This window comes from Schistocerca nitens, chromosome 6 (genome assembly GCF_023898315.1).
Source record: "Schistocerca nitens isolate TAMUIC-IGC-003100 chromosome 6, iqSchNite1.1, whole genome shotgun sequence".
Classification (NCBI taxonomy): domain Eukaryota; kingdom Metazoa; phylum Arthropoda; class Insecta; order Orthoptera; family Acrididae; genus Schistocerca; species Schistocerca nitens.
Window position 1 is genome coordinate 447,448,159 of NC_064619.1, and position 17,886 is coordinate 447,466,044.

The 17,886-nt window shown below is 43.6% G+C and overlaps 1 protein-coding gene across 1 annotated transcript in view; it reads left to right on the forward strand.

Annotated features, from left to right (window-relative positions):
• The window catches only part of LOC126263188 (COP9 signalosome complex subunit 2), a 99,066-nt gene that overhangs the window by 39,185 nt on the left and 41,995 nt on the right, over window positions 1-17,886 (forward strand). The window contains exon 4 of the mRNA XM_049960245.1: window positions 9,576-9,743. Within this exon, the coding sequence (XP_049816202.1) occupies window positions 9,576-9,743 (168 nt within the window). The remainder of the gene's footprint in view (window positions 1-9,575; window positions 9,744-17,886) is intronic.

Consider the following 17,886-nt stretch of genomic DNA (forward strand, 5'->3'; position numbering starts at 1 on the left):
TGTCTGGCCTTCAAAAGTGAAGAAGTTGTGGGTCCGGATGAAGCTGGCTAAGGTGATGAGGAAAGAGGTTTTAGGTAGGGTGGCAGGTGATCGGTGTGAAAGGAAATGCTCCATCGCAGCGAGGCCCTGGACGTGCGGAATATTTGTGTATAAGGAAGTGGCATCAATGGTTACAAGGATGGTTTCCGGGGGTAACAGATTGGGTAAGGATTGCAGGCGTTCGAGAAAGTGGTTGGTGTCTTTGATGAAGGATGGGAGACTGCATGTAATGGGTTGAAGGTGTTGATCTACGTAGGCAGAGATACGTTCTGTGGGGGCTTGGTAACCAGCTACAATGGGGCGGCCGGGATGATTGGGTTTGTGGATTTTAGGAAGAAGGTAGAAGGTAGGGGTGTGGGGTGTCGGTTGTCGGTGGGGTCATGAGGTTGATGGAGCCGGATGAAAGGTTTTGCAGGGGGCCTAAGGTTCTGAGCATTCCTTGAAGCTCCGCCTGGACGTCGGGAATGGGGTTACCGTGGCAAACTTTGTATGTGGTGTTGTCTGAAAGATGACGCAGTCCCTCAGCCACATACTCCCGACGATCAAGTACCACGGTCGTGGAACCCTTGTCCGCCGGAAGAATGACGATGGATCGGTCAGCCTTCAGATCACGGACAGCCTGGGCTTCAGCAGTGGTGATGTTGGGAGTAGGATTAAGGTTTTTTAAGAAGGATTGAGATGCAAGGCTGGAAGTCAGAAATTCCTGGAAGGTTTGGAGAGGGTGATTTTGAGGAAGAGGAGGTGGGTCCCGCTGCAACGGAGGACGGAACTGTTCCAGGCAGGGTTCAATTTGGATGGTGTCTTGGGGAGTTGGATCATTAGGAGTAGGATTAGAATCATTTTTCTTCGTGGCAAAGTGATATTTCCAGCAGAGAGTACGAGTGTAGGACAGTAAATCTTTGACGAGGGCTGTTTGGTTGAATCTGGGAGTGGGGCTGAAGGTGAGGCCTTTGGATAGGACAGAGGTTTCGGATTGGGAGAGAGGTTTGGAGGAAAGGTTAACTACTGAATTAGGGTGTTGTGGTTCCAGATTGTGTTGATTGGAATTTTGAGGTTTTGGAGGGAGTGGAGCTGGAAGTGGGAGATTGAGTAGATGGGAGAGACTGGGTTTGTGTGCAATGAGAGGAGGTTGAGGTTTGCTGGAAAGGTTGTGAAGGGTGAGTGAGTTGCCTTTCCGGAGGTGGGAAACCAGGAGATTGGATAGTTTTTTGAGGTGGAGGGTGGCATGCCGTTCTAATTTACGGTTGGCCTGTAGGAGGATGCTCTGAACAGCCGGTGTGGATGTGGGAGAGGAAAGATTAAGGACTTTTATTAAGGATAGGAGTTTACGGGTGTGTTCATTGGCTGAGTTGATGTGTAGGTGAAGGATTAGGCGGGTGAGGGCAATGGATTGTTCGTTTTGGAACTGGTATAGGGACTGATGGAAAGAGGGGTTGCAGCCAGAGATGGGAACTTTAAGTGTGAGGCCTCACCTTCAGCCCCACTCCCAGATTCAACCAAACAGCCCTCGTCAAAGATTTACTGTCCTACACTCGTACTCTCTGCTGGAAATATCACTTTGCCACGAAGAAAAATGATCCTAATCCTACTCCTAATGATCCAACTCCCCAAGACACCATCCAAATTGAACCCTGCCTGGAACAGTTCCGTCCTCTGTTGCAGCGGGACCCACCTCCTCTTCCTCAAAATCACCCTCTCCAAACCTTCCAGGAATTTCTGACTTCCAGCCTTGCATCTCAATCCTTCTTAAAAAACCTTAATCCTACTCCCAACATCACCACTGCTGAAGCCCAGGCTGTCCGTGATCTGAAGGCTGACCGATCCATCGTCATTCTTCCGGCGGACAAGGGTTCCACGACCGTGGTACTTGATCGTCGGGAGTATGTGGCTGAGGGACTGCGTCATCTTTCAGACAACACCACATACAAAGTTTGCCACGGTAACCCCATTCCCGACGTCCAGGCGGAGCTTCAAGGAATCCTCAGAACCTTAGGCCCCCTGCAAAACCTTTCACCTGACTCCATCAACCTCATGACCCCACCGACAACCGACACCCCACACCCCTACCTTCTTCCTTCTTCCTAAAATCCACAAACCCAATCATCCCGGCCGCCCCATTGTAGCTGGTTACCAAGCCCCCACAGAACGTATCTCTGCCTACGTAGATCAACACCTTCAACCCATTACATGCAGTCTCCCATCCTTCATCAAAGACACCAACCACTTTCTCGAACGCCTGCAATCCTTACCCAATCTGTTACCCCCGGAAACCATCCTTGTAACCATTGATGCCACTTCCTTATACACAAATATTCCGCACGTCCAGGGCCTCGCTGCGATGGAGCATTTCCTTTCACACCGATCACCTGCCACCCTACCTAAAACCTCTTTCCTCATCACCTTAGCCAGCTTCATCCGGACCCACAACTTCTTCACTTTTGAAGGCCAGACATACCAACAATTAAAGGGAACAGCCATGGGTACCAGGATGGCCCCCTCGTACGCCAACCTATTCATGGGGTCGCTTAGAGGAAGCCTTCTTGGTTACCCAGGCCTGCCAACCCAGCGTTTGGTACAGATTTATTGATGATATCTTCATGATCTGGACTCACAATGAAGAAGAACTCCAGAATTTCCTCTCCAACCTCAACTCCTTTGGTTCCATCAGATTCACCTGGTCCTACTCCAAATCCCATGCCACTTTCCTTGACGTTGACCTCCACCTGTCCAATGGCCAGCTTCACACGTCCGTCCACATCAAACCCACCAACAAGCAACAGTACCTCCATTATGACAGCTGCCACCCATTCCACATCAAACGGTCCCTTCCCTACAGCCTAGGTCTTCGTGGCAAACGAATCTGCTCCAGTCCGGAATCCCTGAACCATTACACCCACAACCTGACAACAGCTTTCGCATCTCGCAACTACCCTCCCGACCTGGTACAGAAGCAAATAACCAGAGCCACCTCCTCATCCCCTCGAACCCAGAATCCCCCACAGAAGAACCACAAAAGTGCCCCACTTGTGACAGGATACTTTCCGGGACTGGACCAGACTCTGAATGTGGCTCTCCAGCAGGGATATGACTTCCTCAAATCCTGCCCTGAAATGGATCCATCCTTCATGAAATCCTCCCCACTCCACCAAGAGTGTCTTTCCGCCATCCACCTAACCTTCGTAACCTGTTAGTTCATCCGTATGAAATCCCCAAACCACCTTCCCTACCCTCTGGCTCCTATCCTTGTAACTGCCCCCGGTGTAAAACCTGTCCCATGCACCCTCCCACCACCACCTACTCCAGTCCTGTAACCCGGAAGGTGTACACGATCAAAGGCATAGCCACATGTGAAAGCACCCACGTGATTTACCAACTGACCTGCCTATACTGTGATGCATTCTATGTGGGAATGACCAGCAACAAACTGTCCATTCGCATGAATGGACACAGGCAGACAGTGTTTGTTGGTAATGAGGATCACCCTGTGGCTAAGCATGCCTTGGTGCATGGCCAGCACATCTTGGCACAGTGTTACACCGTCCGGGTTATCTGGATACTTCCCACCAACACCAACCTATCCGAACTCCGGAGATGGGAACTTGCTCTTCAATATATCCTCTCTTCCCGTTACCCACCAGGCCTCAATCTCCACTAATTTCAAGTTGCCGCCACTCATACCTCACCTGTCATTCAACATCTTCTTTGCCTCTTCACTTCTGCCTCGACTGACATCTCTGCCCAAACTCTTTGTTTTTAAATATGTCTGCTTGTGAGATGTCTGCTTGTGTCTGTATATGTGTGGATGGATATGTGTGTGTGTGTGCGAGTGTATACCCGTCCTTTTTTCCCCCAAAGGGAAGTCTTTCCGCTCCCGGGATTGGAATGACTCCTTACCCTCTCCCTTAAAACCCACATCCTTTCGTCTTTCCCTCTCCTTCCCTCTTTCCTGATGAGGCAACAGTTTGTTGCGAAAGCTTGAATTTTGTGTGTGTGTTTGTGTTTGTTTGTGTGTCTATCGACCTGCCAGCGCTTTCGTTCGGTAAGTCACATCATCTTTGTTTATATATATATATATATATATATATATATATATATATATATATATATATATATATATATATAGGGAAACATTCCACGCGGGAAAAATATATTTAAAAACAAAGATGATGTGACTTACCATACGAAAGCGCTGGCAGGTCGATAGGCACACAAACAAAGACAAACATACACACAAAATTCTAGCTTTCGCAACCAACGGTTGCCTCGTCAGGAAAGAGGGAAGGAGAGGGAAAGACGAAAGGATGTTGGTTTTGAGGGAGAGGGTAAGGAGTCATTCCAATGCCGGGAGCGGAAAGACTTACCTTAGGGGGAAAAAAGGACGGGTATACACTCGCACGCACACACATATCCATCCACACATATACAGACACAAGCAGACATATTCAAAGACCTAATGGTGGAATGTTTCTCTCTTTGTCTTTAAATATGTCTGCTTGTGAGATGTATGCTTGTGTCTGTATATGTGTGGATGGATATGTGTGTGTGTGCGAGTGTATACCCGTCCTTTTTTCCCCCTAAGGTAAGTCTTTCCGCTCCCGGGATTGGAATGACTCCTTACCCTCTCCCTTAAAACCCACATCCTTTCATCTTTCCCTCTCCTTCCCTCTTTCCTGATGAGGCAACAGTTTGTTGCGAAAGCTTGAATTTTGTGTGTGTGTTTGTGTTTGTTTGTGTGTCTATCGACCTGCCAGCGCTTTCGTTCGGTAAGTCACATCATCTTTGTTTTTAGATATATTTTTCCCACGTGGAATGTTTCCCTCTATATATATATATATATATATATATATATATCTAAAAAGAAAGATGATGAGACTTACCAAACAAAAGCGCTGGCAGGTCGATAGACACACAAACAAACACAAATATACACACAAAATTCAAGCTTTCGCAACAAACTGTTGCCTCATCAGGAAAGAGGGGAAGGAGAGGGAAAGACGAAAGGATGTGGGTTTTAAGGGAGAGGATAAGGAGTCATTCCAATCCCGGGAGCGGAAAGACTTACCTTAGGGGGAAAAAAGGACAGGTATACACTCGCACACACACCCATATCCATCCACACATACAGACACAAGCAGACATATTTAAATATATATATATATATGTGAATTATTGTTGACTATTGGATTGTCATTTTCTCTCTCTCTCTCTCTCTCTCTCTCTCTCTCTCTCTCTCTCTCACACACACACACACACACACACACACACACACACACACACCATGTTATTAAATGTGAAAGTCTTGAGTTCCACCAGCTAGTCATTATAACTTGGGTGTGAAAATACCATGAGCGAAATTGTATTTGAAGTGATAGCTTTCAATTCTGTTGATGGTCTGCATCTTGATATGAGAATTCTGTAGCTGAATGTTATAAATTATTATTAATTTTTCAGTTTAATGTATAATTTAAAAATTGTGTAGTTGATCATGTTTCATTATGTTGGTGCAGTCTGAATTTTCAAATGCTAGGTGTGTTTTCAACTGTTACTTATGTACCGGGTGATCAAAAAGTCAGTATAAATTTGATAACTTAGTAAACCACAGAATAATGTAGATAGAGAGGTAAAAATTGACACACATGCTTGGAATGACATGGGGTTTTATTAGAACCAAAAAAACACCCCATATTGCTAGACACGTGAAAGATCTCTTGCGCGCGTCGTTTGGTGATGATCGTGTGCTCAGCCGCCACTTTCATCATGCTTGGCCTCCCCAGACCTCAGTCCGTGCAATTATTGGCTTTGAGGTTACCTGAAGTCGCAAGTGTATCGTGATCAGCCGACATCTCTAGGGATGCTGAAAGACAACATCCGACGCCAGTGCCTCACCATAACTCCGGACATGCTTTACAGTGCTGTTCACAACATTATTCCTCGACTACAGCTATTGTTGAGGAATGATGGTGGATTTATTGAGCATTTCCTGTAAAGAACATCATCTTGCTTTGTCTTACTTTGTTATGCTAATTATTGCTATTCTGATCAGATGAAGCGGACATTTTTTGAACTTTTGGTTCTAATAAAACCCCATGTCATTCCAAGCACGTGTGTCAATTTGTACCTCTCTATCTACATTGTTGTTGTTGTTGTTGTGGTCTTCAGTCCTGAGACTGGTTTGATGCAGCTCTCCATGCTACTCTATCCTGTGCAAGCCTCTTCATCTCCCAGTACCTACTGCAACCTACATCCTTCTGAATCTGCTTAGTGTATTGATCTCTTGGTCTCCCTCTACGATTTTTACCCTCCACGCTGCCCTCCAATGCTAAATTTGTGATCCCTTGATGCCTCAAAACATGTCCTACCAACCGATCCCTTCTTTTAGTCAAGTTGTGCCACAAACTTCTCTTCTCCCCAATCCTATTCAATACCTCCTCATTAGTTACGTGATCTACCCACCTTATCTTCAGCATTCTTCTGTAGCACCACATTTCGAAAGCTTCTATTCTCTTCTTGTCCAAACTAGTTATCGTCCATGTCTCACTTCCATACATGGCTACACTCCATACAAATACTTTCAGAAACGACTTCCTGACACCTAAATCTATACTCGATGTTAACAAATTTCTCTTCTTGAGAAACGTTTTCCTTGCCATTGCCAGTCTACATTTTATATCCTCTCTACTTCGACCATCATCGGTTATTTTACTCCCTAAATAGCAAAACTCCTTTACTACTTTAAGTGTCTCATTTCCTAATCTAATTCCCTCAGCATCACCCGACTTCATTTGACTACATTCCATTATCCTCTTTTTGCTTTTGTTGATGTTCATCTTATATCCTCCCTTCAAGACACCATCCATTCCGTTCAACTGCTCTTCCAAGTCCTTTGCTGTCTCTGACAGAATTACAATGTCATCGGCGAACCTCAAAGTTTTTACGTCTTCTCCATGAATTTTAATACCTACTCCGAACTTTTCTTTTGTTTCCTTTACTGCTTGCTCAATATACAGATTGAATAACATCGGGGAGAGGCTACAACCCTGTCTCACTCCTTTCCCAACCACTGCTTCCCTTTCATGCCCCTCGACTCTTATAACTGCCATCTGGTTTCTGTACAAATTGTAAATAGCCTTTCGCTCCCTGTATTTTACCCCTGCCACCTTCAGAATTTGAAAGAGAGTATTCCAGTCAACATTGTCAAAAGCTTTCTCTAAGTCTACAAATGCTAGAAACGTAGGTCTGCCTTTTCTTAATCTTTCTTCCAAGATAAGTCGTAAGGTCAGTATTGCCTCACGTGTTCCAACATTTCTACGGAATCCAAACTGATCTTCCCCGAGGTCGGCTTCTACCAGTTTTTCCATTCGTCTGTAAAGAATTCGCGTAAGTATTTTGCAGCTGTGACTTATTAAACTGATTGTTCGGTAATTTTCACATCTGTCAACACCTGCTTTCTTTGGGATTGGAATTATTATATTCTTCTTGAAGTCTGAGGGTATTTCACCTGTCTCATACATCGTGCTCACTAGATGGTAGAGTTTTGTCATGACTGGCTCTCCCAAGGCTGTCAGTAGTTCTAGTGGAATGTTGTCTACTCCCGGGGCCTTGTTTCGACTCAGGTCTTTCAGTGCTCTGTCAAACTCTTCACGCAGTATCTTATCTCCCATTTCGTCTTCATCTACATCCTCTTCCATTTCCATAATATTGTCCTCGAGTACATCTCCCTTGTATAAACCCTCTATATACTCCTTCCACCTTTCTGCCTTCCCTTCTTTGCTTAGAAGTGGGTTTCCATCTGAGCTCTTGATATTCATACAAGTGGTTCTCTTCTCTCCAAAGGTCTCTTTAATTTTCCTGTAGGCAGTATCTATCTTCCCCTTAGTGAGACAAGCCTCTACATTCTTACATTTGTCCTCTAGCCATCCCTGCTTAGCCATTTTGCACTTCCTGTCGATTTCATTTTTGAGACGTTTGTATTCCTTTTTGCCTGCTTCATTTACTGCATTTTTATATTTTCTCCTTTCATCAATTAAATTCAGTATTTCTTCTGTTACCCAAGGATTTCTATTAGCCCTCATCTTTTTACCTACTTGATCCTCTGCTGCCTTCACTACTTCATCCCTCAGAGCTACCCATTCTTCTTCTACTGTATTTCTTTCCCCCATTCCTGTCAAATGTTCCCTTATGCTCTTCCTGAAACTCTCTACAACCTCTGGTTCTTTCAGTTTATCCAGGTCCCATCTCCTTAAATTCCCACCTTTTTGCAGTTTCTTCAGTTTCAATCTGCAGTTCATAACCAATAGATTGTGGTCAGAATCCACATCTGCCCCTGGAAATGTCTTACAATTTAAAACCTGGTTCCTAAATCTCTGTCTTACCATTATATAATCTATCTGAAACCTGTCAGTATCTCCTGGCTTCTTCCATGTATACAGCCTCCTTTCATGATTCTTGAACCAAGTGTTAGCTATGATTAAGTTATGCTCTGAGCAAAATTCTACAAGGCGGCTTCCTCTTTCATTCCTTCCCCCCAATCCATATTCACCTACTATGTTTCCTTCTCTCCCTTTTCCTACTGACGAATTCCAGTCACCCATGACTATTAAATTTTCGTCTCCCTTCACTACCTGAATAATTTCTTTTATCTCGTCATACATTTCATCTATTTCTTCATCATCTGCAGAGCTAGTTGGCATATAAACTTGTACTACTGTAGTAGGCATGGGCTTTGTGTCTATCTTGGCCACAATAATGCGTTCACTATGCTGTTTGTAGTAGCTAACCCGCACTCCTATTTTTTTATTCATTATTAAACCTACTCCTGCATTACCCCTATTTGATTTTGTATTTATAACCCTGTAATCACCTGACCAAAAGTCTTGTTCCTCCTGCCACCGAACTTCACTAATTCCCACTATATCTAACTTTAACCTATCCATTTCCCTTTTCAAATTTTCTAACCTACCTGCCCGATTAAGTGATCTGACATTCCACGCTCCGATCCGTAGAACGCCAGTTTTCTTTCTCCTGATAACGACGTCCTCTTGAGTAGTCCCCGCCCGGAGATCCGAATGGGGGACTATTTTACCTCCGGAATATTTTGCCCAAGAGGACGCCATCATCATTTAATCATACAGTAGAGCTGCATGTCCTCGGGAAAAATTACGGCTGTAGTTTCCCCTTGCTTTCAGCCGTTCGCAGTACCAGCACAGCAAGGCCGTTTTGGTTAATGTTACAAGGCCAGATCAGTCAATCATCCAGACTGTTGCCCCTGCAACTACTGAAAAGGCTGCTGCCCCTCTTCAGGAACCACATGTTTGTCTGGCCTCTCAACAGATACCCCTCCGTTGTGGTTGCACCTACGGTACGGCCATCTGTATCGCTGAGGCACGCAAGCCTCCCCACCAACGGCAAGGTCCATGGTTCATGGGGGGGGGGGGGGCCGTGATTTATTCAGTTTTCAAATTTATACTGACTTTTTGATCACCCATTATTTCAAAGAAATAATTTTTAATTGTACCAAATATTGGCTTTGTTGTTAGATGGAATTGCTACAAGACTTCTATGAGACAACTTTGGATGCCCTGAAAGATGCCAAGAATGACAGGCTCTGGTTCAAGACAAACACAAAGCTGGGAAAACTGTACTTTGATCGTTCAGACTTCAACAAACTTGCCAAAATATTAAAGCAGCTGCATCAATCTTGTCAGGTAAAAGAGTAGTCTTGTTAAGTATCATCCTTTCTACCTTTTTATAAAGTGATATTGTTATGAAATCATATCTTAAGAGTACGATTAAGCAGGTAATCTTGTAAATCCAACACAAAAGTATATCATTAATGCAAATAAACACAAACTTTAGTATGGTAAAGTGACATTTAAGCAGCAGAAGTGTCTACGATGCTGTACACTTTCTTGAAATTAGGGAAAAAGTCTGCTTTGTGGGGGACTGTAGGCAGAAATTGGAGGAGAGGTAGGTGTGTGTGTGTGTGTGTGTGTGTGTGTGTGTGTGTGTGTGTGTGTGTAGACAAATATATTCATGAACCACAACATTATCTCCACTGCCTACCACAATATTTAATGCTGCCTTAGAGCATTGCGGCACATGATGCAATACACAAAGTCTATAGGCAGAGCATAGAGGAAGATAGAACAGTTCTAGCGACAAAATGTGCCATTTATGGGGAGATCCAGGGCAGGTTGTTATGACCTGTTGCCTGAGAATGACCATTTTGGAAAGGGTGAAGGTGGTTGGCTATCCACTTGTTACTGTCGTCAGTATCTGTGGAAAGTGCTTGAAGGTAGGTGAGACCATGAGTAGGGGACAAAGTGCTGGATGTCCACACCTCTTCAGAGATGTTGGATCATGGGATCGCCTGCTCTGCAAAGCTGGATAGTAAGCAGTCTGTGGAAGATCTGATGACAGAGCACAGTGCTGGAGCAAGCAGAAGATTTTTCGAGTACACTGTTCAGCACACATTGTTGAGGCCTATGATCACTGTTAACGTCACCTGTTAAGATGAATTGTAATCCTCGTTTCACCACATTGATGCTCGTGTCGAGCCCCATTGTCATCCAGGCAAATGGCTGCTCAAAATGTGCACTGTGCTGTGAACACAGGCCAGTGGAGGCAATATTATGCTGCGGAGGACATTTGCCTGGGCTTAAATGGGACTTGTGATAATAATTGAAGGCATCATGACAGCTGTGGACTAAGTGAACATTGTTGCGAATGACTTACATCCCTTCTTACTTGATGTCTTCCCCAACAGCAGTGGTATCTTCCAGCAGTGCTGGGCAGGAGGGTTTGCGTACTTCGTTGAAGTCAAGAGCTGTGCAGGCACTAGCATAGCTACTGGCAGGGTCACCCAAGTCGGATAGGTCTTGACTGAGGAGTCAAAGTGTGACCCACAACATAGGCCAGAGAGGCACTAGAGGTGTAGTGAAGCCAGCTTCCCTAGAGGAGTAAAAGAAATACAAATCCTGGTACTCCAGGTGGGGGTCGAGCATGGGGCTAATAATCCCATACTGGGAAAAACATAATAATTATGGAAATTCAACAGAAGCTTCAGAAACTGGAAGGAAAACATGGATCAAGAGCCCGGCAAAGGAAACAGATAAAGGATCTGACAGTAGCATCATGGAATGTGAGAACAGTGCTTCAGCCTGTAAAATGAAAGAAATAGCCAATGAAATTTAAGTATTATGTTGTAGGGCTACTGGAAATAAGATGGAAAGGAAATGGCCAGATAGATAAACCTGAGTACTCATTGGTATATAGTGGACCAGAAAAAAGAATAGGTCAACTTGGAACAGGGTTCATAATAACAAGGGAATTTAGGAAAAACAGGGTAAAATTTGAACCCATAAATGAAAGCATGTGCAAATTCAGACCAAGAGGGAAATTTAGGAATATAGCAATAGTGAATACACATGCACCAACAGAGTAAAAAGTGGCTATAATTAAAGAACAGTTCTATGAAGACTTGAGAGTATGCTGAGCAGTAGCTAAATATGACCTAAGATTTTAATGCAAAAATAGGGAGGAATGAACATCCAAATTGTGTTTCTGGAAAATATTCACTACATGAAGAAAACAACAAAAATGGAGACTTACTATGCCAATATGCAGCAAGGAATAATATGATAAAAGTATGTGCTTCCCACGCAAAAGGATCCATCCAGGTACTTGGAAGTGTGCATTGAATGGAGTAGTCAATCACATTGACCATATTTTAGTGACTGCATGCCACTTCATGTCAGTCATGGGTGTATGGAGGTGCAGAGGACCAAACTGTGAGTTGGACCACTTTGTGATAAAATCAGTCTTGAGAGAGAAACTGTCATTAACAAATGGCAACAGAACTGGAAAGAAAATGAAACAATATACTGACAAACCGAGGATTCCTGATGAAGTAAAATAGAAAGTTGAGTAGTGAAGAGACTGCAGTAGTAGACGATGAAAGGTGGAGCAGGATTGACAAATCCATTAAAGATACTGCAGAAGAAATAATAGGCATAAGAAGGAACACAACAACCCAGCAATGGTTTGAAGAAGATTGCAGGTAAACTACAGAGGAAAAGAACAGGGCAAGAACAAAAGTACTACAGAGAGAAACCAGAAGACATGTGGAACAATATAGAGAATTAAGAAGAAGAGCTAACAGACCACACAAGAGAAAGAGAAGAGAGTGGACTAAGGAGAAATTTCAAGAACTAGAAGAGTTAAAGGAACAGAGTGAAATAAGAAAGTTCTATCATGCTGTATGAAAATTAAAGAACAGACTCCAGCCAAAAATAATGGCATGTTCCAGTGAAGGTGGGAAAATAAGGGGGGAAGAACAGATAGTGGGAAGATGGGCAGAGTATTTCAAAAATGCAATAAGCTCCAGCCTAGAAGAGGAAGAGACAGCTGATGATGAGGAAACACATGTAGTTGGAACTAGACAATGATGCCAATGAGGCAAGAAGGCCAACACTAAAAGAGGTCTCCCAGGCCGTGCACAAGACAAAAAACAATCAAGCCCCTGGGGAAGGAATTAATAAAAACTGGTGGTGAGGCTATATTAAAGAAACTGTACACATTACTATCAGATATATTGGAAGCAGAAGCCTTAAAAATTGGCTTCACAGTAAATGAAACAAAACAAAACAAAATATATAATACTGTCACAATTGGAGGCCAGAAGAACTCCTAAAGGCTTATTCGTCGATGGGAAATGCTTAAAAGAGTGTCCTCTTTTTAACTACTTGGGAGCCCTAATAACAAATGATAACTTTATTGGACAGAATATAAGGGTAAGAATACAAGCAGGAAACAGAGCTTAGTTTACAAATAGGCAACTTTTCAGGAATAGCCTTGTTACAAGAAAAACAAAATTGCTACTATATTACTCCCTAGTCCGCCCAGTTATTACATATGGGTCACAGGTATGGATGTTAACAGAATATGATAAAAATGCACTAGGAACCTCTGAGTGGAAAATACTACACAAAATCTATGGTCCAATAATGGAGGAAGAAGGCTGGAGAATACACTACAACGCTGAATTACAAGTGTTAATACATGGTAGGGGCATAGTAAAATTTGTGAAATTGCAGTGAGTACGATGTCCGGGACACAGGGAGAGAATGGCAGAGAATAGAATTCTGAGGAAAATGATGGACGATGTGATCCATTAAGTTAGGCGAAAAGTGAGACCTACAATAAGATGGACTGAGAATGTAATAATGGACCTCACCAGTATGGGAGTCCAGGGGTGTAAAAGAGCAGCAAACAACCAGGAAACGGGGAGGAAGATCATTGAAGAAGCCAAGGCTCACTAAAAGTTGTAACACTATTGAAGAAGAAGAAGAAGAAGAATTCTGACTTCTAGGGCTGTATCAGGCACCAGGTCCCCACTCTCACCACCACCACCACCACCACCACCACCACCTCTTAATTTATGGGAATTGCTTGATCTGTGCATATATGACACCTGATGCCACATACACCTGGAAACCTTCAGGAACTCATTGAATCCATACTGTGCAGAAATGTTGGGGTACTGTATTCCAAAGGTGGATGAACACATTATTAAGCAGGCAGTCATAAGGTTTTGGCTCATCAGTGCATGTACTAAAACTGGGAACTGCAGTGTGACTGAAGAAGCAAAAAAGTGTTGGATTTGACAAATACACTTCTCGAGTTTGCCGCTGCACACTATTTCATCATGCAACTACTTGACATCATCAGGTGGTGGTAGCTGCTGCTGTCACTGCTGCGAGGCGTGACTGACAAGCTACGGAGCTATATTTGCAGGCCACAAGTTGCTATCACCCTGGGCAATGTGATACTATCGTACGCTCTTTGGTGCACAGAGCACATGTGGTCACAGATGCTGACAGTCTACCTGGTGAGCTACAACACCTAAGAATGGTATTCTGATAGAATGGCTATTCCGATAAGGCAGATATGCTGTGCATTCCGTTGTAAGCAAATTCGAAGCAGGAACGTAAATGAAGATGTGGAGGCACCCATTGCAATAGTGTTCTTGCCCTATTTTGGCAGCATGTCATCAAGAATAGTAAGAATCCTCAAAAGGCATGACATAAAGTGTGTATTTCAGTCACCATCAGAGTTGAGGAATTTATTGTGCTCAGTGAAAGATGACCTTTGCCTTAGGAAACGTGGTGTGTATAAAATCACATGCCAATGTGGAAAATTTTATATTGGGCATACATGCTGAACTGTGGAAGAATGTTGCACCGAACACCAATGTCATACATGCCTGGGGCAACCTGATAAATCTGCAGTAGCAGAACGTTGCCTGGACATGGGACATAATTGTGTACAGCGTCATCTTTCTGGGACTGTGTTGTTATAGAGGCCATGCATATCCGTACGGCAGACAATCTTATCAATAGGGATGCAGGTTTTCAACTAAGCACCACCTGGAATCCAGCACTGGCTGCTGTTAAATCAAAACAGGAGAAACAAGACCTGATTAGTCATGTGATGCAGAACAGTCATTGCCTATAGCGCACACACGGATGGCCTTTCTGCGGCTCCCAGCACGGGGGTACTAGGAGTGCTGCTTTCCCCCAACTATGAGCAACTTCCCGCACACATGTATTGCCTTCTCCTGGCATGATAAATTTCACCACCACTGCGCGATTTTCGTCAGTCGTGCCTTACAGCAGTGACAGCAGCAGCTACCACCACCTGATGATGTCGAGCAGCTGCGTCGATGAAATATTGAGTGAGTTTCACAATACAATTCAGCGGCAAACCCGAGAAGTGTATTTGCAACAGATCCATCAGGAAAGCATGAAACGTCACATAGAGTATTCCATTTTGTTTATATTACTATGAATTCAGGGTTGGCTGATGTTCGTGTGTAAGATTCTGCAGTTCTTCAAAAGAAATGATATGCTAAGTCATTCTTTGATTCCATTTGGTGAACTGCAAGAAAGCACACATCTTCCTGTATTCTCGATGGGCTAAGTAGTACGTTGATGTTTGCTACTGTTTGACACATCATTATTATAATATTATGAAGTAGTCTTACATTCTGCAGCTGTGCATTGGCATCAGCTATTTGCAACACATGATAATTTTTGCCGGACTGGGACTTGGACCAAAATTTCCCGCTTATCACAGTCGGTCACCTCTGATGATATGAGGGAAATCCAGGTTTGAGTCATGGTCCAGCATAAAATTCCGTGTATGCATGTCTAAAGGACATTGTAATGTGAAGGTGCATACACTGTATAATTACAAACATTATAACTGTCAATGATTACTATAATACTATTGGATAAGAATGAAATAACAACAGTAGTGCCATTTTGGACTTTACATTGTTTTATTTGTGTCAAATCAGGAGGTGGTTACAACCAACCAAAAGCAATATTGTGTATATTATACTGAGGTGACAAATAGTCGTGGGATATCTCCTAATATTGTGTATGACCTCCTTTTGCCCAGTGTAGTGCAGCAACTTGACATGGCGAGGACTCAGCGAGTCATTGGAAGTCCCCTGGAGAAATATCAAGCTGTGCTGTCCCTATAGCCATCCGAAATTGCGAAAGTGCTGTTGGTGCTGGATTTTGTGTACAAACTGACTCCTTGATTACATCCCATAAATGTTTGACGGGATTCATGTCTGGCGATCTGGGTGGCTAGATCATTCATTCGAATTGTCCAGAATGTTCTTCAAACCAATTGTGAACAATTGTGGCTCAGTGATGTGGTGCACTGTCATCCATAAAAATTCCATTGTTGTTCCTTCAATAGCTGCAGATGGTCTCACAGTAGCCAAACATAACAGTTTCCAGTCTGATTGGTTCAGTTGGACCAGCAAACCCAGTCCATTCCATATAAATGCAGCCCACACCATTATGGAGCCACCAACAGCTTGCACACTGCTTGTTGACAACTTGGGTCCACGGCTTTGTGTACCTGCACTACATTGGAACCCTACCATCAGCTCTTACCAACTGAGATCAGGACTGATCTGAGAAGGGCACAGTTTTCCAGTTGTCTAGGGTCCATCCAATATAGTCACGAACATTGTTGCACTGTTAGTGAATGCACTTGCGTAGGTTGTCTGCTGCCATAGCCCATTAATGACAAATTTTGCCGCGCAACCCTATGGATATGTTCGCCATACGTTTCATATAGATTTTCTGTAATTATTTTGTGCAGTGTTGCTGGTCTGTTAGTACTGACAACTCTACACAACCACTGTTGCTCTTGATCATTAAGTGTAGGCTTTTGGTCACTACATTCTCTGTGATGAGAGATAATGCCTGCAATTTGGTATGCTCAGCACACTCTTGACATTGTGGTCCTCAGAATATTGAATTCCCTAACAATATCCAAAGTAGAATGTCCCACACATCTAGTTTCAACTACCATCCCACATTCAAATTCTGTAATTCCCGTCATGTTGAAAACATTTTCACATGAATCGCCTGAGTACGAATGACACCTCCGCCAGCCGGCCGGTGTAGCTGAGCAGTTCTAGACGCTACAGTCTGGAACCGCGCGACCGCTACGGTCGCAGGTTCGAATCCTGCCTCGGGCATGGATGTGTGTGATGTCCTTAGGTTAGTTAGGTTTAAGTAGTTCTAAGTTCTAGGGGACTGATGACCTCAGATGTTAAGTCCCATAGTGCACAAAGCCATCTGAACCATCTGACACCTCCGCCAATGCACTGCCTTTTTATACCTTGTGTACATGGTGCTACTACCATCTGTATATAAGATGTGTCCAAAAATGCATAAAATATATTCTTTTTAAATATTTGTTGGCAATATATTTACAGATCTTTAAAGTTCTTCAAATTTGTTACATCTAATATTTTTTCCAGCATTTCACCCACGATGATAAGCCCCCTGGAGGGCCTCGACTGGAACCTCATTTAAGAGCATTGTAACAGCCTTTTGGATGCCCCCAATGATCTCAAAATGATGTCCTTTGAGTGTGGTTTCAATCCTGGGGAACAGGAAGAAGTCTGGCAGGGAGAGGTCGGGACTGTAGTGTGGCTGCAGCAGCGTTGCCATCTCGTGCTTGACCATGTACTCGCGGGTGCACAGAGACATGTGGCTGGGGCACTGTTGTGATGCAGCAGTCAGATAGTGGCAGTGTCTTTTCGCACTCGGAGGACCCAATTCTTAATCTTTCCAGTACGCTGAAATAGTGCATAACACCATTGCTTTCAAAGAAGACATTCAGCATCATTCTCACCTTGGATTTGCTCATCCTTGCCTTCTTGGGTTTTGGGGACTCTGAGGTGTGCAATTCCGAACTTGGACACTTCGTGTCCGGGTCACCACTAATAATGTTGTCCAAATAATTTGGTTCAGTGTCCATACATTCTAACAGTTCACTCGTGATCAACATTCGATTGGCCTTTTATTCATCTGACAGAATTTTCAGCAGTAGCTTGCTGCAGACCTTTCATTTGTGCAATGCCTCCATAACAGTACTGAGCACCAAATTTTTTGGAATGGTCAGTGTTAGCTAAAAACCAGACACTCAGTCAGCAATCAGAATTCAAAAAGCCACAAATACAATTCACATTGTCTTCATTTTTGCTTGTTTGATGGTCATCCAGAGTGAGGATCATCATTCACCCATTCCTGGCCATCCTTAAACTTCTTCACCCGCCTCGTAACTTGCACATAAGGCCCTGTAGGCCTGCTTTAACATTGCACGAGTCTCGGAAGGCTTTGTATCGAGCTTTGTGTAAAACTTGATCACCAAACATTATTGGATTGAACCAACCTCTGCGTGTCGTAACAAGGTTGTGAAACAGAGGTGCACTTATTCAATGATGGTGATGCTACTGGTGCTTGGAGCATTTTG